We start from the raw sequence: 23096 nt of genomic DNA, 5'->3' as shown, positions 1-23096 counted from the left end.
ATATAACACTGAAACAGTGGGCAAGGCTTGGACTATTTGTTATACTAAAGGAAGTTCCATGGACAACAAAGAGGGGCACCTCTTAACTTCAAGACAGTAGAGGAGCACATCAGCATATCCTGTGGTCTAAGTCTTTGTTAGTGTTTTCAAGCTTTCTGCGGTCCTAGCTGCCCTTTACTGAGGATAAACTGATGGATTTAGCCTTCAGATTTAAAAAAAAAAGACCATCTATTTTTCCACTACTGAGTTTAACGACTGGATTAAACATCTAGGAACACTGAAGAAACAGGGAGTAGGTGTTAAACCCCAGACCAGTTTTTGGACTTTGGAAGGAAAGAATATTGGAAATGTTCTTCAAATGATCTGCAAGAGCTGGAAAGGAGAAAGAAGAAAGTGAGAAAACTAAAGAATATTTCATTTTATGCTGGAATTCCGACCCATGGAACATCGAGGTCTTTCCTACTTAGAATAAGCAGTGATACAATCCCCGACTTTCAAGCAAAAACAGCTGAAGCAATACAGTGTCTTACTTAAAAGGGGAGCATAGTTTACAGATTAATATTTTTCAATCCTATGTGTCAGATACAGGATACCTAATTGCTTGCTCGGGGATGTAGTATTAATCATATCCTTTGGAAAGTTTTTTTTTTTTTGGTTGTTTTTTTATTTGTTTTGTTTTACTTTTGTTTTAAGCTCACAAAAGCCTATAGCTCTCTTGGGATGTGTGGTTTCCATGCTGGGAAGGTATTAGAAGAGGACTCTCATTTGAACACCAGCTCGGTGAAAAAATAAAAATACCAGAAGATTTATTTAGGCTTAGGGAAATGGATTGTTTTGCAGAGGTCCCTTTTGGGATGCTTGAAATTAAACAAAGTCCTAGGAAAGTGGAGGAAAAAACAAATACGTGGAGGATATAACATCAAAATCCTTGGAGAAACCGTGTTCTAGAATATCCGTACAGTGTCTGGGCTTAGTTTTTGATCTGGTTAAAGAGGCAAAAAGATGGAATTCGTCAAATTTTCAGCCTACTAGAAGTTATCAGTAAAACTACCTTATGTCCTGAGAGTAAGGAATGAATGTGAAGAAGTTTTGGTGTTAAGAGGGAGTCTTAGTAAAGACTATGTTGAAGTAAAGAAAACAAGAAGATTAGAAAGAATATTGTTCCTAATGAGCCCAATGAAACCGATGTACAATGAGCATGAATGCTGAGACTTATGCCTAAATTTGAAAAGAGATTGGAAGTGAACAGGGATGCTGTTATTTCAAACAGATAAAACCAATCATAATATATCCAGACTTCTGACCACATAATCTTGTTTGACTCCTTCCACACTGATAATTCCTGGTTCTCTCTTCTCTACAGGTACCTTCTTCTTTTAATAACAGTCAACAACTGGGGTGCCTGGGTGACTCAGTTGGTTAAGTGTCCGACTTTGGCTCAGGTCATCTTGCATTTCATGAGTTTCAGCGCCATGTTGATATTTAGCACAGAGCCTGGAGCCCACTTCCAGTTCTGCTTCCCTCTCTGTCCCTCTCTGCCCCTCCCCTGCCCCTGCTCACACTCTGTCTCTCTCTCTCTCTCTCAAAAGTAAACATTAAATAATTTTTTAAAAATAAAGCCAAGGGGCGCCTGGGTGGCGCAGTCGGTTAAGCGTCCGACTTCAGCCAGGTCACGATCTCCCGGTCCGTGAGTTCGAGCCCTGCGTCAGGCTCTGGGCTGATGGCTCAGAGCCTGGAGCCTGTTTCCGATTCTGTGTCTCCCTCTCTCTCTGCCCCTCCCCCGTTCATGCTCTGTCTCTCTCTGTCCCAAAAATAAATAAACATTGAAAAAAAAATTAAAAAAATAAATAAAGCCAACAACTACCACAGCAACCAGCACTTGTTACATTCCTACCGTATGCAAGGTACATTTTATTTGTATTAAATCTAAATCTAGAACTACCCTGTATTATCTTCGACCTTTACATTATAATGAGAGAGATGAGTTTCAGAGAGATTAAGTGACTTACTTAAGGCTACACAGCTAGGGAATAGCAGAGCTGAAATTTGAATTCAAGTGTGCCTTGGCTTGAAAGCTGCCATTCTTTTCAGGGCACAAAGTAATTTTGTTAGTTAATGTTAGTTTTGTAAAGACATAGGTATTTATTTTTAGTGGCGTCCTTGAACTGCTCTCCTCACTATCTTCTTAATTTTTCGTTTTAAAGTAGGAAAAGTATGTTTAAAATAAAAAGAAGAGGCTAACCTGATGTCTAACTTTGATGGACTAATTGTTTCTTATACAGATGAGCTGCCATGTTCCTTTTTTCTGGTTTTATTAATTCTGGGCGTCTGGGACCTTTGTTATCATTAGCTCTGGAGCTTTACAAACCATACGGCCTCAGACATCAGGTTCTTGTTCTCAAGAGTATGTTGAAAGCTTCAGTTTGACACATTAGGATTTTGTTTTAGGGAGCTAAACACATCTGGCATATGTAATTTTGGCCTCCTTAAGTTAATAAGGAAAAAGAATGTTCTGAACCAAGCTTTTCTTCCTATAATTACAATGATTCAGTGTTTGTAATTTAAGGACTTCTCATACTGAAAGGAAAGAAGATAAAAACTGGTCACTTTCCATAGCAACTCACTGCACTGTCATGATAAAGTCACAAGGCAGGACCAATGTGTGTGTGGGTAACGGATGAACATAGATCCCTGTAAAATCAAAGGAATCAAGGAGACATTTCAAACACAAGAAAGACATCAAGTACACAAAGGATCTCTCAGTTGATGTACTCTGAAATGCCATATCTTTTTCTTCTCTTTTGGTTAAAGGGTAATTTGTGAGCCTTTGCTGTCCCCTCCTATGTTCTTTTCTCTCACTGGTGTTGTAGAAACTTTTGCCTGAGACAAGCCAGCAAGAGGCTGGTAGTCAGGAGTCTCCCTATCCTCCTTGGCTGCTGAATTATGAACAGATTTATGCTCAAGACTGTTCAGAAAGACATATTAAGGCATTATTTCTGCCTAATACTCTAACAAATGCAAATGGAAATCACAACTTTTCTACCACTTTGGTGGCTTAGGTACTCATCACTTCTCTCTATGACAGTCTTCTGAAATTTCTCGAAAGGGTACAAACTGAGCAGGTCCAGCCATACCTTAGCAGTGCTCACAAGTAGAGCTACGTTGGAAGTTCTAGTGAAGGATGTGCCATGACTGCAAAAGACCCTTTTCTGTTTGAGAAAGCCATTTTCTTTCACTGGGGCTGCAGTTTCAGAAGGATGCACATAGCATGATCAGGAAGAAATACAAAGGCCTAAACAAAGGCAGTGGCAGCAAGGATGGAGAAGAAAGAATAATCTTGGGATGGTATGAAGGTAGAACTGACAAAGTTTGATGGCTAGCTAGGGGCGTATCGGAGAAGGGGAAATCAGTGAATCAAAGGTTTCTGATGTGGCTGGGTAAAGAGCATATTATTCTACAAGATAAGAAATAAAGAAGATTAGGTAGGTTTCTTCTAAAGATTAGATTAGGGCTAGACAAGTCCAGGTTTGGCTATGTTGTGCTGGTTGTGTCTATGGGATATCCAAGTGGTGATATGCAGAAGGCAGCTAGATATATGGTGTGTGTCAGCAAAGCTGTGAACTACTGGCATGTGAATAATATTATTCACATATTATTATTGTTATTCATTTATTGTTGTTATTATTATTATTATTATTATTATCAGACATTATTGAATCCAATTCTATATTTTTAGTATGTGTTTTAACTCTTGCAAGGCCACCAGGGAAATTAACATAAATGGTGTATTCAACAGCACTCTAAGGGTTTCAAAAAATAAAGACATCTTTCAATACTGCACTGTATTTGCATATTTAAATAGAATGATTTAACTATCAGCATCATTTCTATTGTGAACCATATCTGCTGGTTTGTAGCTTCTTGTTCACATGAATGTACCTGGCATCTGGACTGGGTTAAAAAGAGCTACCATGCAGATGGAGAAGGAGAAGAGTGCTCTGGAACCCTTCTTCCATCCAACCTCACTGACTATCACATTTTCCTATATGCATTCTTACTTCCAGCTGCCACAGGGTCATCAAGCCTTAGCTTAAATCAAATGTCCTCTGGCTCCAGGTCCCATGATGAAAAATTTATGGAGTCCTGGACACATTACAAGTTTTACAGCTTTACAGCTGAAATCCTTCAGGTCCTTCTGACCTACTGAAAGAAAAAATATGTTTTATTTTATTGTGATTCCCAAACATTCTTCTAGTGTGTACATTTCTCCTACAGAATGTATATGTTGCTTCCAGCAATGTGTTTTATATTACCTTGAAGAGTAGGGAAGCTCTGATAGAAAGAAACAACTTAGTCTTTTTGCCAGTACAAGAGAAACCAGAACTTGTAATTGGAAGTATGACCAAGTCTATGGATCATTAGTTTGTCTTTCTCTTTGACTGAGAACACTTTATGAGTTGGCAACTACATCCTAATTTGTTTTAAAAACAGTTTATATCCTCCAACTAATGATGTGTTGGTCTTTGGGTCTTTTTATTAAATAATATACATATACACACACCTAAGAACTTTCTTAGGGCTTTAAAAATATATGTTCTTGAAAGGTCCAGGAAATATATGTTCTTGAAAAGGTGATGGTGAATTAAACATTTCCTGGGTAAAAGGATTTCCAAATCTATGCCCAAACCCAAATTCTCTCTCTCTCTTCAGGAGATTATAAATAACAGTTTGGATGTGCCTTGAAAACCTAAAGGCACTTACCTTGACAATGAAATCTGCTGTGAGTGGTCCAGTCATTCTTAGAATCTCTTTGTCTGGAAATTTCTGGAAGTCCACACTAGAATTGTCCACAAGAAAGGTGCCTGTCGAGCTGAGACTGCTTTCACCTTTAGCCCCTTGCAGGGTTTTGGTTTCCAGATCTACATAATCAAACACATTTAAAGGAAAGAAAGATGTTCCCAGGGCTACCATAAGCAAGCATATTTCATAAAACAGCCTACAGCTATGAAGGGAGAAGTATCCCCCTTGATACAGCTGACACAGTTGACATTGTGATATAAACAAAATTTATGGGCACCTCTAGATCACAGAGTTCATGTTGCAAATGAAATCATTTTAAAACTCATTGGCCAGGCATTCAAGGCTCCCGATCAAAAGATAATTGACTCCGTGGATGACCTCATTTGGGTGCTCCAATTCATCACAATCCTATTCCTTTCATTAAACCATCTCCCATACATATCTTACTGATTTCGGTCTCTATGGCTCTCTGTCTAGAATTTGCTTTCTGATCTGTGAGATCAAGGGTACTCTCCGAGTTCTCCTCAGCACCCATGTGACTTTATATTCACACATTACCTTGTGTTTATTTGTACTATCTGGTTTCTTACCACATGTGTGCTGTTGTGCAGAAGAAACTATAGTAATGAGGATGAGGAAGACCCATTCTTTTTAGTTCTCTCTCTTTAAAATCCTGTTTGGTACCTAATACAGTATTATGTACATATATGATATTTTGTAAGTGTTTAAGAGAGAAAGAGGAACTTCTTGATTCCTGGAGCATTCCAATCTGAATTTGGCCAATGATAAAGCCTATGAAGCATCTTTGATTATAGGAAATCAGAGCAAGCTGAGGATTATGGTAATTATGCTGCATATTTCAGAGCATATTAAATTCTCATGTGGCTGAGAAATGATATGGAATAACTTCCCACTGTATGAAGAGAGATAGACTAAGTCAGTGTTTCTAAAACTTGCATAAGAACCCTTAGTTTTGGCAGTGTTTCTTTGGCAGAAGGATAAAATGTCAGGTGAGGCTCTGGGTGGCCTACCCCACATTCAATCAGAATGACTCCCCTCTTCTGTGTTTTGCAGATTGGGGTTCTGGGACCTCTTTAGGGTCTCTGGAGGTACTAATGTACCTGTACTAAATTATTCTAAGTGTTGTCTGCTTCACGCTGGAATACCAACAGGTGAAGAATGTTGGATGTTCAATGTCCAGTGAAATGCCCACAACCCTTGGATGAAATCTGTGTAGCCCTTCAATTGGAATAGGTCAGGTTCCATCCCCTTGCCCTAGAGAGAGGTCCTCACAGAGAGCATAGGGCACATCAAGGGAGAGCTGGAGGGGAAACCACAGCTGTTGTAATCAGAGGAAAGCCAACAGCATGGGATCTCCTTCTTCTAGCCTTCATTCCTCAAGCTGCCTTACATGTATGTGCACTAATTTGTAGAAATATCTTCAAGACACAAACCAACTTAGTTTTGGGAAAATCCTGGGGGTCTAAGCCTGATATGAGCATCTGATTTAATTTTATCACCAGGCCTCCCAGCTGTATGTACTTCCCAAGGTACTTCTGATTAAAGGTAAGCCGGGGCTGGGCCAGACTGCTTAGTCTTGTTCTGGTTTGCCCCTAAATATTTAAGGTTGGTCCCATACTCGACCAGCTTCTGGGAATTAAGTGCGAAGGGTTACAAGAGAAACATGGGGACCTTTATTTACATATTTATATTATATTATATTATATCATGTTATATTTCAAACAAATACCAAATACCAGATACCAAAAAACCCCAAAAAGATAAGGTACATATATGCTGTCAACATTATGTCAGTTGGGGGAAAAAAAAAAGCAAATTCCATTTTTCTTTCCATCATTTGTAAGTATCATCTGCAGCTCTACCTATTGAATTTTTGGGACAATTAAACCAAACAAAGATAATTCTTTAGCTTCTTAGTGATCACATAATTAGGAAAACTGGGAGGCTAATACATTTATAAAAATGAATTTCATCTTAAATGGATTGCTTTAGGTTCTTTGTTCCACATTGAGAAGTCAGTCCCAAACTTGGTGATGATCTCCGCCTGGATGTTTTATTCTGAGCAGGCCTGTCACTGCTCAGAAAAATACTATTTTTGAGTGGGGCTGTTACATGAGCAGTTACCTCTGTCCAATCCTCCAGGGGAAAAGCAAATCATTTGAATGGTGATAGTGTACACACATATATCATCCCTGACATGTGAATACTATATTTTGGGGGGTTGTTCAGGGTTAGAAAAGAACTTGGATCCATATAAGGTGACTTATCAGTTTCTTTTGGCTTTGCCTGAACTGTACCTTACTTATTCCTTTCCTTCACATGACCCCTCAAATCCTGCCTCTCCCATGAAATGTATTTGTTTTTATTTTTAGAAAGACTATAGTAGACTATCTGAACTTTCACAGGCTCCAATTTATCTTCCTCTTGTTTGTCTTTCTGGAATGATTTCATTTATAATCCAATTGCCAAAAGATAATGCCTGCTACCTAAATTGGTTTCATAGGCATGTGTGTGGGAGGGGAGAAAGAAGAGAAGATGATAGATGGTTCTTAAGGAATCCAGGAATAGTCACAGTGGAGATCAGAAATGCTCAAGGGACCAGCTGAAGAGAAGTCTTTCAGTGTAGCTGAATTTTGTACAAAATACAATATAACTTTCATACCCCCTCGCTGGTTTATAGCCTATAATTTTCTGCTAGTAATTTATGGGTCTACATCTAAATAATACTAAATGCTAATAACAAAAAAGAAAAGATATGGCTGTGTACTACTGCCTTGCCATGACTGAAGATCAGTTCTTTCTAAATTCTGGTGGAACCATGCTACCACTTGATCTTTAGGGGTTTGATTACCCTTCAGTCCTGAATCCCAATAGCTATCTTTAATATATAAAGGCTTTGCATTTTCTTTAGTACATAGGATGTTTAGTTACACCACAATGGTTTTCTTTAAATGCCCCAGGGTTAAAGTTGTTTGTTGCTTCTATATTCCCCTGAATTGATAAAGTAATGGAACATGAGAATAGAAAGAAAGAAAGAAAGAAAGAAAGAAAGAAAGAAAGAAAGAAAGAAAGAAAAGGAAAGAAGGAAAGAAAAGGAAAGAAGAAAGAAAAGGAAAGAAGGAAAGAAAGAACGAACGAACATAGAGGGAGGGAAGGCTGGAAGGAGGAGGAAAAAAGCAAGGCAAGAAAAAGATGGAGACTGATCGGAGGGGAAGAAGAGAATGAGAAATAATATGCACAAAAACATAAACATGTGCTTAACTCATGAACAACCTACTGGGAGCATCCATTTTGTGTTTTTTAGGACGACTGTGGTTAGAGATAATTACCCTGAGGTTTTTGCTATCTCATCAGGCAGCCAAAAGATAAACAGAAGCACTCAGAATATCATATTATGATAGAGTAGAAAGATTTGCACTTCTGTATTTTAATCTCTTCTGGGAACAAAAAATAATAATGACTAAAATTCCCAATACTCAAAGGAAAGCAACTGAGTTTACTTACACAAGTGATCAGGTCCTTTTAAGACAAGGCGAATATGTCTACTTCCATAGGGAATAGCAACCACAGTATCATCCACTAGAGAGAAACAAAGCAGTATCTTTAAACCACATAATTTGATACAAAATTATTGATTGGCTCCTATATAAAGGCACTGACTTATGTACTCCTCTAAATGACAATTTTTAAGTGCCTGAAATATGAACACTAATATTTGGGAATCAAAATTTCCATTTTCCTCAAAATAAAATACGCCAGTGAAGTTGGTCACTAGATAACTTATGGTTGATATGGCCACCATATGTGGATATGGATATATATATATATATATACATATATATATATATATATATATATATATATATTTGATAGATTGAGAAATGAATTTGTAAGTTTTCATTTCTGATTTTAAAACTGGTTTTACACTGCCAAACTTCTCCAGATTACAAAATGAAAATAAATTATAATGTCCAAAGAAGGACTTTATTATATCAAAACCTGGATTTCTTTCTAGCAAAGCAATGATCTTGGATTAGTAGGACACATAAGAATGGGAGAAAACAAATTTGTTTGCATTTGTTAAATACTTCGAGGGCAGAAATCATGCCTTCTGTTTCTTTCATATCCTTCACCCTATCTACATCTATATATACCATATATAGTGTCTCAGAAATGGCTATGAACATTTCCCCCCACATACTCTCTCTGCTCGAAGCTTAAAAAAGAATTTTTTTTGGCTGAATCACAGATAATTTAGAAATGGGTTACTTTCACCCTACTTGCAAACTGAGCCTCAATTCATTGGAAGCAGTCCCCAAATCTACATTTTTGAAAAAAAAAATTAAAGGTATATCACATGCACTGCAAACACACCACCGACATTCTTCCTTGTGACATTTGTGACAACAATACCTCACATTTTCATGCCACTGAAGAGTTTCACTTACACCTAAATTATACTATTTACCCCTTCACCCAAAACTTGTAACATAGGCAAAGGGGATGCTACCATCCCCATTTTATGATGAAGAAATGAAGCCTCTGAGAAGTTTAATGAGTAGCCAATGGTCAAAAAATAGGAGAGCATTCCAGAAGACAAGGGGGAAAGTAAGTATTTTTAAATTCACCAGCATATTCGCAAGCTCTGTGGGATTCTCTGTTTCACATATATTTTTCTAATATTAAATATTATCATACTCTTTGGAAAAATTTAGTTTCAATAAGAGTAATCCTAAAAGGTACCCATTTTTCTGAAACTTAACATCATCCTGTCTTTAAGAGAATTTGATTTCAATAAACGAACCTCAAAAGTTCTCTAACTTCTCTGATCCTTAGTTTCCTCATTTGTAAAACAGGGAAAATGACACTTCCTGCATAATATTGTTGTGAAAAGATACAGAGATTGATATCGATATATAGCATGGAACACAGGAGGCATTTTATAAATATTACTTTCCTCCTTCTATTCCAAATATCCTTAAGGACAGAAACTGAGAGACTGTTTATTTTTACTATGTTTTTAAACCCTCCGAGGCCCCAGCACATAGCCAGTTGAATGAGAATGAAGAATCATATGCTCTCAATTCTTTTCCTAAGGAGGTTACATTTATCAAGTCCTCTACAATATTGAACATTCTACTCACACTACAGCCTTCTAGCTGTTTTTAATGTCATACATTGTTGAAGAAAAGGCTGAATTTCAGATAGCCAAGAGTTTGTGGCATATAAGAAGAAAAAAAAAACATGTAAGGGGAATATAGAAAAGGAACAAAAAATATTCAGTCTGGGCCCATAGAGCGTTAAATGCCTTGCATAAAGACATGGATTTTTAAGTTTACAAAAGAAACTCAAAGCAGTTAAAACAATGGGATTTCTGGAAATAGAAAGGCTTTGTTTATCCACAGGTCATATAAAGTGCAAGTAAAAGGGAAGCTTTCTGTTCGTCCCTGCAATGCTCAGTGGCAGTCTTCTGACCCACACACTACTCAGGCAGCCTCCCTCTTGTTCTGTTGAGAAGGGACTCACATTCCACATGCTGGGGCATTCACCCCAGCTTCTGGCTGATACGCTAACTTTTGCATGCTCCCCAAAGAAGAAGGGGAGAAACCCAGAGGGTTGTTGGGGGAAGAGGCTACGATGGAGACTGTGCTTGCCTAGTCAAAGTGAAACAGGGAGCAACTCAAGCTGGTACAAACTTGAAGAGTCAGCAGCACATGATACAAGAGGTATGAAGAGTCATAGTCTATTCCTGCATGGTTCTGTAAGAACTCATGGGCACCTAGCAGCTCATCAGGCAAGCAGCAAATTCATTATTTATTCCACAAATATTTTTTTAGTGTCTCCTGGTGTCAGGCCCCATGTCAGGCACCAGAGATTCAGTGACAAAAAAGGCAAGCAAAGCAGCAGTCGCACAAAATGGTCCAAGAAGAAGGGACCTAAGACAAAATCTGGAAAAACACTACACGCTATACCCCGTTCATGGAAATTCACAAAGCACGTTGATTTCTTAGAAGCCCTGAACCAGAGAACCTCATTTCATTCTATTTAATCCAGTGTATCCCCAAAGGGTTTACCCAGAGAAATTGTTTATATATATTATCTATTAACACTGGTTGATACATCTCAAAATATGATTTAAGAAATAGTGATCTTAATTTGACAAAAGACAGGAAAAAAATTAATTGCATATTCTGCATGTTGATAAAAAGCCACCCTTTGAGTTGTATATGTATTAGTAATGGTCTTGTTTAAGGATAAATTCTCAATTATTAGGGTTGGGGGAACTCTTCTATTTGGCAGCTATTACAGTAGTGAGTACAGAATGGTGTTTAAGATATTTGAGAATGTGTGGGCAGTCTGGCTTCATCACCTGCCTCCTTAGTGTTTAATTCATTAGGTTTGGCTGGTGAGGCAGGTGCTCCATCCTCTCTCACTGTGATTCACATTCATCTGGGTGCCCTTTTCAAAAAAGGCACACTGCTCTATGATCAAATGCATCTGTCCTAATCTATTCTCGCTTTGTTGACAAAACCATGATGCTAATCTTTAGGACACATTTCTAGGTTATTAATCAGCAATTCTAGAAGACCTGCTTCAGAGATCAGATGACCTCTTTCTCAATTAAATTGATAAGCTTTCCCTGGAAATCATAAGTGCTGTCATTTCACAGATATGGATTGCAAATGCTCTTTCTCAAGAAAATTGTTCTCAAAGATTGTACCTAAAATATTTCGTCAAAAATCATAGCTATATGTGTATTCCACATCTTTCTTTTTTTATTTTTTATTATTTTTTTAAATATGACATTTATTGTCAAATTGGTTTTCATACAACACCCAGTGCTCATCCCAACAGGTGCCCTCCTCAATACCCATCACCCACCCTCCCCTCCCTCTCACCCCCCATCAACTCTGTTTGTTCTCAGCTTTTAAGAGTCTTTTATGTTTTGGCTCCCTCCCTCTCTAACCTTTCTTTTTTTTCTTCCCCTCCCCCATGGTCTTCTGTTAAGTTTCTCAGGATCCACATAGGAATGAAAACATGGTATCTGTCTTTCTCTGTGTGACTTATTTCACTTAGCATCACACTCTCCAGTTCCATCCACGTTGCTACAAAAGGCCATATTTCATTCTTTCTCATTGCCACGTAGTATTCCATTGTGTATATAAACCACAATTTCTTTATGCATTCATCAGTTGATGGACATTTAGGCTTTTTCCATAATTTGGCTATTGTTGAAAGTGCTGCTATAAACATTGGGGTACAAGTGCCCCTATGCATCAGTACTCCTGTATCCCTTGGGTAAATTCTTAACAGTGCTATTGCTGGGTCATAGGGTAGATCTATTTTTAATTTTTTGAGGAACCTCCACACTGTTTTCCAGAGCAGCTGCACCAGTTTGCATTCCCACCAACAGTGCAAGAGGGTTCCAATTTCTCCACATCCTTGCCAGTATCTATAGTCTCCTGATTTGTTCATTTTAGCCACTCTGACTGGAGTGAAGGTGGTATCTGAGTGTGGTTTTGATTTGTATTTCCCTGATGAGGAGCGATGTTGAGCATCTTTTCATGTGCCTGTTGGCCATCCGGATGTCTTCTTTAGAGAAGTGTCTATTCAGGTTTTCTGCCCATTTCTTCACTGGATTATTTGTTTTTCGGGTGTGGAGTTTGGTGAGTTCTTTATCGACTTTGGATACTAACTCTTTGTCCAATATGTCATTTGCAAATATCTTTTCCCATTCCGTTGGTTGCCTTTTAGTTTTGTTGATTGTTTCCCCTGCAGTGCAGAAGCTTTTTCCCTTCATGAGGTCCCTATTTTTGCTTTTAATTCCCTTGCCTTTGGGGATGTGTCAAGTAAGAAATTGCTGCGGCTGGTGTCAGAGAGGTTTTTTTCCTGCTTTCTCCTCTAGGGTTTTGATGGTTTCCTGTCTCACATTCAGGTCCTTTAACCGTTTTGAGTTTATTTTTGTGAATGGTGTAAGAAAGTGGTCTAGTTTCATCCTTCTGCATATTGCTGTCCAGTTCTCCCAGCACCATTTGTTAAAGAGACTGTCTTTTTTCCATTGGATATTCTTTCCTGCTTTGTCAAAGATTAATTAGTTGGCCATACTTTTGTGGGTATAATTCTGGGGTTTCTATTCTATTCCATTGGTCTATGTATCTGTTTCTGTGCCAATACCGTGCTGTCTTGATGATTACAGCTTTGTCCACATCTTTCTATAGAGTATTTTAGATTTGTTTTTCAATCTTATCACATGTGGATTTTTCTGTGTGATTCATTGCTGTATCAGAGAAAGGTGATAATGATCATTTTTGAAGAGGCAGGATTTCCTATTCTGATATCTGAGTTTGCCTTATTTTTAGACCTGTTGATATGTTTATGTTTTTAAGGAGTTTTCCCTCTAAGTCTCTGGGACTAGTAATTTTCTTTAACAAAAGAGTGATTGTTAATGCAGTTGGCTACATATAGAAATAGTATATATAGTAATAGCCTGCCAATCTTAAGGAGGTTTTAATAGTATATTTTTTATCTTCATGCCAATTTTATTACTCTTAAAACATACCCAATAAAATAAGCGAAGCTGAGCATTTGAGCCCTTGAAAATTTCCCCCAGAGGTTATCAGTAATTACACAATGGAGGACACACACCCAACACACAAAACAAGACACATCCTGCTGGACTGTTGGGAACTTCATCCTTACAGTTGCCTAGGTCAAAAACTTTGGAGCCATCCTTGACTTCATATTCATATATAATCAGTTAGAAAGTCCTATTGCTGTAGGAGTCAAAATACCATATTTCATTGATTGTAAGAAGAACAGTCTTTCACATTTTAATGTATGTGAAATCAGAATGCATCCCATGATCAATGCTGCATTATATTCTCTCACCGAGGCAGTAGTCCTGCTTTAGTTACCTTTGCTTGTACAGTTGCTAGCACTAAAACAACCAGTATCAAACTTGCAAAATGGGTGTCAGAAGCTTGGAAGAAGATTCTAAGATAATAGTGGAACACATTTATTTAACCTTTTGGAACTAAACAGTTATGGAGGATGTAGGGAGATGAGGAATCAGAAGTATTTAATAACATTGCTAAAGTGCAGTCAAAACCCAGCTAGCCATACACAACTGCAAACTTGAATTAAGAACCCATCATTAAATCTTCTGGTTCCTCGGTGCCTTGCTGGCTCAGTTGTTGAACATCTGACTTTGGCTCAGGCCATGGTCTCATGGTTCATGAACTCGAGTCCCACATTGGGTGAACATGAGCCCTGCTTCAGGTGAAGCCCATCTCTCTCTCTCTCTCTGTCTCTGTCTCTCTCTCTCTCTGTCTCTCTCTCCTTGCTCACTTGCACCCTCTCTCTCTCAAAAAAAAAAAAAAAAAAAAGACTTCTGGTTCCTGACAAGATCAAATAACAGCACCCAGACTCCATATTCTGCCTGGAAACAACCAACAAGTCAGAAACTTATATAAAACCATGGCTTTCATGACACTGGATATCAAGTAAATAAGGGCAGCAGTCCCTGAGAATCAGGAAACAAGGTAGGTGAGCCTTAACATTGCCCCAGCTTTGAAAGACTTTCCAGGCTGCCCCTCAGAAGGTGGGAATTCCAAGCCCGGAGGATTCCCTGAGTTTAGGAGACAAAGCCAAGAATCCAAAAAGATCAGTGGCTGGAGTTTGAATGACAGACTATCAGAGAGAAGAGAGCAACACAGAGACAATTCTGGAGATTTAAGAGTATTCTCCCATCATGCTGTATACCTCAAACTTGTACAGTGATACGTATCAATCATTTCTCAGTAAAACTGGGAAAAATATTTACATGACATACTAATAATATATGCTATTATATATTTAAAAATATTCTCTTTGGGTAACCAGCAGCATAACCATGCAAATCAGAACATGGGTATAAAGAAACTACCTGAGGCTAGGGAAATAACAGGACAAAAGAATTATAGAGATGAGTATCTGGCATGCAGATAGGGCTGGGAATAGTATCTTGTCCCACTAGTCAGGCTAGAAAACTTTATAATTCATGGGACACTGAACATTCAAAGGGTCTTACTTTAGTAGTAGGGGACAATTAGCACTAGTCAAACATGGGTTTAGTTTTGCCAACCAAATTTTAAGACCCCCAAAGATCAAACTGATTCCAAGTAACTTCATTGCTTCCAGAACAAAACTCAAAAACATGTATAGGAATACAAAAATATCTACTATCCAAGAAGATAAAGTTTGCAATATCTGAATCAGGTCAGAAATTACCAGTATGCAAAGGAGCCAAAAAAATTACAGCCCATACTGAAGGGAAAAATCAATCCATCAAAACACAGGAGAGACATTAAAATATTTACTATAACTTTATTCCATATATTCAGGAACTTAAGTACACACACACACACAAATCTCTAGGCCCAGAGAATTTCAATGGTGAATGATGCAAAGCATTTAAAGAAGAAATAGCATCAATATTATGCAACTTTTTCCAAAAAACAGAGAAATCACTTCCCAACTCATTGTATGAGGTACCCAAAGATGGTGTATGAAAAGCACACTACAGAAAACTATCTCTCATGAGCATAGATGTAAAAAACCCTCAAACAAAACACTGGCAAATCATATCCAATAATCTATATAAAGAATAATACACTATGGCCAAGCAGAGTTTATCCCAGGAAAGCAAGACTGCTTCTTTGTTTGAAAATCAATTAATATTCTCCATCACAACAAGTCTAAGGAAGAAAAACCACATGATCACATCATTTGAGACAGAAAAAGCATGACGAAATTCAACATCCATTCATCATAATAACTCTCAGCAAGTTAGGAAGACATAAGAACTTCCTCAATGTGATAAAAGGTATCTTCAAAAAACCTACAGCTAACTTCATACTCAATGGCAAGAAACTGAATGCTTTCCCTCTTATAATTGGAAAAGAGATTAGGATATCCATTCTTGCTTCTTCTATTTAACATCATATTGAACATCCCTGCCAGGGCAATGAGGCCATAAACATAAGTAAGTGGCTTATGACATGATAAGGAAGAAGTAAATCATCCTTATTTATAAAACAATGTGATTGTTTATGTAGAAAATCCAAAAACTCTCAGAGCTAGTAACTGGATTAGGAAGTTCGCAAAATACACAGACAACAGACAAAAATAAACTATCAATACACAATTGGAAATTGAAATAAAATACCACGCAATAGGGCAAAAAATTCAAAGAGGTACAAATTTAACTAAATACAGATATGTATGCTGGAAACCAATAAAAGCTGATGAAAGGAATGAAAAAAAAGACCTAAAGAAATGGGTAGTCATGAAATGCTCATAGGTTAAACTCCCCACATACCAATTTATAGAATTAGCAAAATTGTAAATCAAAATTTCAGCAGGATTTTTTTTTTATAGATATAGACAAACAGATTGAAAAATTTATATGGGAAGGCAAAGGAATTAGAACAGAATAGCCAAATGAATTTGAGAAGAAGGGCAGAGTTTGAGGAATCAAACTACTTGATTTTAAGACTTACTTTAAAGGTATAGTGGCCAAGACAATGTGGTACTGGTGAAGGATTGACACATAGAGCAGAATAGAGAGTCCAAGAAGAGACCCATGCACAAATGGCCAGGGGACTTTTGACAAAGTTTTAAAGGGAATTCAAGACAGAATAGGTCATCTTTTCAACAAATGGGGCTGATAGAGTTGGACTTTCTAATACCAAAAAACATAACCTAGATGTATCTTATAATACCAAGATATACTTTACAAAAAAATTAACAGAAAATAGGTCATTGATACAGAGCTAAAATATAAAACTGTAACACTTTTAGAAGAAAATATAGGAGAAAATTTGTGACCTGGGATTAGGAAAGGAGTTCTTTAATACAATGTTAAAGGCACAGTACTGGAAAGAAAAAACTGATAACTGGTCTTTATCAAAATTAAAAGTTTTTGCTCTATGAAAGCTAATATTAAGCAAGTTTTGGGGGAAAGAGTAACTATTGAGAGAAAATATTTTCAAATCACATATCTGACAAAGGACTTGTACCCAGAATGCATAAAGAATTCTCAAAACTCATTAGTAGGAAACCAAGCTACCCATTTAAAAACTGGGCAAAGGACTTTAACCAACATCACATCAAAGAAGAAATAAGCACCTGTGTAGTGGGCAGCATAATTTTGCCCCCTCACTCCACCAGAGATGCCCATGTTTTAATCCCCAGAACCTATGAATATGTTATGTTAAGTGGAAAGGGGGAATTAAGATTGCTGATGAAATTAAGACTGGTAATCAGCTGACTATAAAATAAAGAGATCATCTTGGACTATCTGGGTGGGTCCAATGTAATCACAAGTGTTCTTTAAATTAGACGAGAGAGATGGAAGAAGACATTGGAGGTAGAAGGAGATGTGAAGATTTTACACTGCAAGCTCTAACGATGCCAAGCAACTTAGATAACCTAACAAGCTAGAAAGGCAAGATCAAAGAAAATAAATGAACTCTTAGAGTTTCCAGAAGGAACAGAGCTCTGCTTAACATCCTGATCTCAGCTTAGCAAGACCCATTTCAGACTTCTGAACCTCCAGAACCATAAAATAATAAGTGTGTTGCTTTAAGACACTAAGTTTGTGGTAGTTTGATACAGTAGCAACTGGAAACTAATAGAAAATGAAAAGATATTCAACATCATTAGTCACCAGGAAAATGCAAATGAAAACAATGATGATATACTACTTACTATGCACCAATTAGAATTGCTGAAATAAAAAAAAATACTGGCAATATTAAGTGATGGCAAGAATGTGAAGCAACTGAAACTCCTACACATTGTTAGTAGAAATGCAAGATAGTAAGCTACTCTGGAAAACTGTCTGGCAGTTTCTTAAAATGGTAAATATATACTTACCATATGATCTAGCCATTATACTCCCAGGAATTTACCCAAGAGAAATGCAAGCATATGTCCATATGAAAATGTGTATATGACTATTCACAGCAGCTTTATTTATAAGACCTCCCAAGTGAAAACAACCCAACCTCTCTGTCAACAGGTGAATGGAGAAACAAACTACGGTATGTCCATACACTGGAATTACTATACACTAGTGATGCAAGCTACAACATTAATGAATCTCAAAATAATTATGGTGAATGAAAGAAGCCATCTGGAAAATAGCATATATTGTATAATTCCATTTATATAAAACACAACTAAATCTATAGTGACAAAAAGAAGATCTGTGGTTGCCAGGGGACAGAGGCAGGAGAGCAGAAGGGATGAATTACAAGGGTCACAAGAAAGTTTGGGGGATGATGGATATGTTTATGAGCTTGATCATGGAGATGGCTTCACAGATATATGCACAAAGTCAAACACTTTAAATATCTAGTTTATTGTATGTCATTTATACCTCAATACAGCTGGTTAAAAAAATAACCCAGTACCAATGGATTTTATTTCTTTCATGGATTCATTTAAAAATGCTGTATTACAAGTACCCCATGACATGTGGAAATTGAGTCCAAAATGATTAAAAAGAAATTGAAATTTGAGAAAAAGTTTTATTTTAGCTTTATTTACCAACTTATGAATTTATTTCAGGTTTTCTGTATGTATGAGTAATACATAGTTTTTAAAAAATGCATATCTTGGGGCACCTGGGTGGCTCAGTCGGTTAAGCGTCCGACTTCAGCTCAGGTCACGATCTCGCGGTCCGTGAGTTCGAGCCCCGCGTCAAGGCTCTGGGCTGATGGCTCAGAGCCTGGAGCCTGCTTCCCATTCTGTGTCTCCCTCTCTCTCTGCCCCTCCCCCATTCATGCTCTGTCTCTCTCTGTCTCAAAAATAAATAAACGTTAAAAAAAAATAATAAAATAAAATAAAAATAAAAATAAAAAATGCATATCTAGAGGCACCTGGGTGGCTCAGTTAGTTGAGTGTCTGACTCTTGATTTTGGCTTGGGTCATGATTGCAGGGTTGTGGGATTGAGCCTCGAGTCAGGCTCTGTGCTGAGTGTAGAGCCTGCTTGAGAATCTCTCTCTTTCTGTCTCCCTCACTCTCACTTCTCTCTAAAATAATTTTTTTAAATGTTAAAAAATGTTTAAATCTCAAGCAGATTGTTTAAGAGCTATCAAATAAGAACCCTAAGTTGTCAGGAGGCATTGTGTCACAGTCTCTTAATTTTCTTTCTTGTGGTGCATAAAATACTGGCACATCTTTTAATCAGTGATGTCTTAGATTCAAAGAAATGCAGTATATTCAGAATTGAATTACTTAACACCTCTATCACTCCTACCATGGTTTAAGTTGTCATCATTCCAGGACTGGCTTACTGTGACAGCCTCTTGACCACTTTTCTTACTTCCATAGTTGGACCAACTGTAGTCTATTCCCAACACAGTAGATAGAATAATGCTTTTAAAAATAAATCAAGTCATTCCTCTACTCAAAATCCTCTTGTTAATTCTCATCTCATTCTGACTAAAAGCCACAGTCCTTACAAAATCCTACAATATCTGCGCCATTCTTCAGCCTGTCTCACAACCCTGCTGCTTTCATGATTTCCTCTAGTCGTCTTTAAACTTACTTTATTTTAGGGGCACCTGGGTGGCTCGGTTGAGTGTCCGAATTTGGCTCAGGTCATGATCTCACGGTTTGTGAGTTCGAGCCCTGCGTCGGGCCCTGTGCTGACAGCTCAGAGCCTGGAGCCTGCTTCTGACTCTGTGTCTCCCTCTCTCTCTGCCCCTCCCCCACTCATGCTCTGTCTCTCTCACTCTCAAAAATGAAAAAAATGTTAAAAAAAATTTAAACTTACTTTACTTTAGTCAAATTAGCTTCTTTGCACTTCCAGAAATATGCCAAGGATGTGTCTACCTCAGGGCCTTAGTACTTGCTTTTCTCTATGACTGGAAATCTCTTTCCCTTGACTTTTGCATGGTGACCTCAGGTCCTGGTTCAGAGGCCACCTTATCAGTGAGTCCTTTTCTTACTAACCTGTTGAGTATTGCAACTCCCTGTAACACACTTGGCTGGCAGCCCATCCCTATCTCCTGTTCTTCCCTGCTTTACTTGTTTCCAAGACTCCTACCACCATATGACACACACGCATTTTATTTAGTTATTTGTTTTGTCTGTTTTTTTGTTTTTTGTTTTTTCTTTTTCTTTCTGTCTCTCAGGAGCCTTAGGCTATCCAGGTGATTTCAAAACACACCAATTCATATGAGAGGTTTGCAAAGCTGGAGATATTAAATTGATAGCAAATAGGCTGCCTTTAGTTCTAAGTATATATTGCATACACTTGGAAAATATGTAATAGGGTACAAGCCAATACAATTTGCAAGAAAATGAGCCTTTAATTTCAAGAATCAAAAGTTAATGTTAGTTAAACTTATTCTTTTTTTGTTGGGCTGGGAAGTTGAAGTGACCGGGAAAAATGGAAAGACTGAATGCTATCAGTGGACAGCCTTTGCCTTTAAAAAAGGGGAAAATGTGCCTTGATCTCTCTTTCTTGTCTGTATTTGTATTAGGCAATTATAATGTCTTTTGATACAAAGATGGTTTCTTTTTTACGTGCCAGCAAATGGCAGCCATTGGATAAGTTTCTCCTACTTCTCTTTTTCCTTCTGGCACTTCCCGCCATGGTCTTTCTCCACTCTTCTGTTTTCTCTTTGTTCCCCCAAGGCTTGATAACATTAAAAAAATCTTGGATATAAGTTCAGAAGAAAATGAGTTCAATGTGGGGAATCTGAGTGCTAGGAGTTCGAAGAGAGCATGTGGCTGGCTTATAGTGCCTTTTGGCAGAGTGCAGGGGACAGATCTGGCACAGCTCCTCCAGGCCTTCACGGGTGGGGAACTGCTCACCTGGCCAGCACACTGGGCCCCGCAGAGCAGCCTAATCTTCCCTGCCTGTGGGTCACTCACAGTCTGTAAATATAGGGTGGAAGATTCTTCTGGGGTGGAGAAAACGTAAATGAGGCAGTTTGTTCAGCATCTGCTATACATTGTGGCAAGGTACATGCATATGTTGGGCTTTATTCAGATAAATCATTTTGTCATGAGGCATCGTCAGTGCTAAGGTAAATGAATCAATTGTGTTTTGTCATTATGGATAATCATCAGGTTGTGTATTATATAATTTACCTATTCTTGGTCCTGAATTGAGTGCTTTTCATTGAAATACCTGTTGGCAGACCTGGGGATGACTTATGGCCCTTAGTTTGCTTCAATTTGTTCTTTCAGAGCTTCTCCACATTGTTCCAGTGATTCAGGCCCCAGAGGTCCCTGATGACACCCTAACAGGAGGGTAAGAGGACTATCTATCCAGGCAGAGTGTTTAGGCAGATAACATGAATGGGAATGCAAGGAAGATTCCCTACCCTTACCCCTGCCCCTGCTACAGAGCAATTACTGCACAAGACAGCGCAATCTCCTTTTTTTGTGCCTAGCAGAAATTCCTAGATTCCTAGATAACAAGCATTGATTCAATTATGTGACATAAATAATTAGAAAGACTTTAACTCTTCTAGGGTTTGTTTTCCATATAAGTGACTTTTAAAATGTAGCTTTCCCCCTCCCTCAAATATCCCACCATGACTTCAGAGATTTACAAAAGAATTATGCTTCTATCCTCTGGTTTTCATCTTCCAAATTCTTTAATTTTTCATCTTATAGAAAGAAGCTACCAACATACGAAAGAAAAAAATCTCACCTGAATGCACTATATCAATGTCTAACTTACCTCATCCTTCATTTTCTCTGCCAGAGTCTCTCTCCCCCACAGATTCACATTTTTCACTGCCTGCAGGGGTGTTAGAATGTAGAGTTCCCTGAGCTGGTACCTCCAATGTTTCTGGTGTTTAAAAGTCCCTAGTCTTTCTGGCTACTACCTTTTCTTCCCTAGAGCCTATTCCTTTGAGCAAACTGCCTTTTTCTGACTTCTGGGAATAATTCTCTAGCACGCACTGCCTTTTTTCTTGACCTACAAGTCCATTTAAAGCCACAGACCCCACCAAATGTCAACTGTTTTTTCCCAGCTAGTCAACAAGTAGAGAGAACAAAACCACATTCAGTAAAGATATTCCTTCTCAGTTCCCAAGCCAGGGGAGACACATGCAAAGATACTCAAAGATCTATTAAAGGATTCTGGATAATGGCAAAATCTGGAGACAGTATACCAAGCAAGGTCAGATTATTCTAAAAATATATGTCTTAGAGTACAAGAGATGCCTTATTTCTTTTTTTTAATGTTTATTTATTTATTTTGAGGGAGGGAGGGAGGGAGAGAGAGAGAGAGAGAGAGTGAGAGAAAGAAATTCAATCAGGCTCCATGCTGTCAGCATGGAGCCTGATGCAGGGCTTAATCTCACGAACTGTGAGATCGTGACCTGAGCCAAAATCAAGACTTGGATGTTTTACCGACTGAGCCACCCAGGTACCCCAAGAGCTGCCTTATTTCTATCTATATCTGATGCAGTACCTAGAGCAGTGACCATCACAGAGGACATTGTATTGTAAAATGATCTGGATTGCTGTGTGACTGTGTTGTTATCTTAGGTATCATGCGAACATACACCATCTCCCCTAGCAAGACCCAGCTGGGCAGACATCTGAGGTACCTTGTCTTGATCCATCTAATTGCTTTCAAATGTCCCACCATGGAAGCAGTCAGCAGGGTTGTGGGACAGTTTAGAGGAATGGATAAGTGCTTAGGTTCTGGAATTGGACTCTGAGCTCGAATCTTGGCTCTACTACTTTAGAGTTGTGTTACTCTGAGCAAGTCACATAATCTATCTGAGCTTCAGCTATCTTATTCATAATATAAGAATAAGCAACCCCTTGCTAAATGGCTGTTATAAGGATAAAATGAGATGATCATGCAAAGCTCTCAGCACATATTGTAATAACCATACATTTACTGTGATTGTATAGAGAGGCTAAGACACAAGAGTCAATAAATGGCTTCACATAATCGCTGCCCGATATTCTGAAAGAACCTGTGATCAGCACCAATCAAAGGTCATTTTGTAAAGGAAGGCAGCGTGATTTCACAGTGGTAGGAAGTGAATTTGTTTAGGTCTGCACACTCTCCCTGCTGTATTCCACCAGGCACACCAGACTACATATCAGGCTGAGGCTTGGATGCAGCCCATCCTCATTGTGGGCAGCAAATTGCATGTCTACGTTTATAAATAGAGTGTGTCCTGATCCATGTGTAGTTCACTCCTGTGGCGCCACCAAGGAAAAGTTTCCTCCTTGGGGTTGCAAT

General features: G+C 38.2%; 1 protein-coding gene across 6 annotated transcripts in view; it reads right to left on the bottom strand.

Moving 5' to 3' along the window:
* ADAMTSL1 (ADAMTS like 1) overlaps nt 1–23096 on the bottom strand; it is an 885884-nt gene that overhangs the window by 228404 nt on the left and 634384 nt on the right. For 5 of the 6 annotated variants that reach the window (XR_015243567.1, XM_086685377.1, XM_086685374.1 and 2 more), the window contains 2 exons: nt 8326–8400; nt 4762–4919 (listed from right to left, as the gene is read on the bottom strand). Coding sequence is in view for 5 of the 6 variants with exons in the window: in XM_086685377.1 (XP_086541503.1) it covers nt 4762–4919; nt 8326–8400 (233 nt within the window). In the remaining variant the exon portion in view is untranslated. The remainder of the gene's footprint in view (nt 1–4761; nt 4920–8325; nt 8401–23096) is intronic. The other variant, XM_086685376.1, reaches the window with a different exon arrangement.

This window comes from Puma concolor, chromosome D4 (genome assembly GCF_028749965.1).
Source record: "Puma concolor isolate L17-30 chromosome D4, mPumCon1.1.hap2, whole genome shotgun sequence".
Classification (NCBI taxonomy): domain Eukaryota; kingdom Metazoa; phylum Chordata; class Mammalia; order Carnivora; family Felidae; genus Puma; species Puma concolor.
This window is presented reverse-complemented; position numbering and strand designations above follow the sequence as displayed.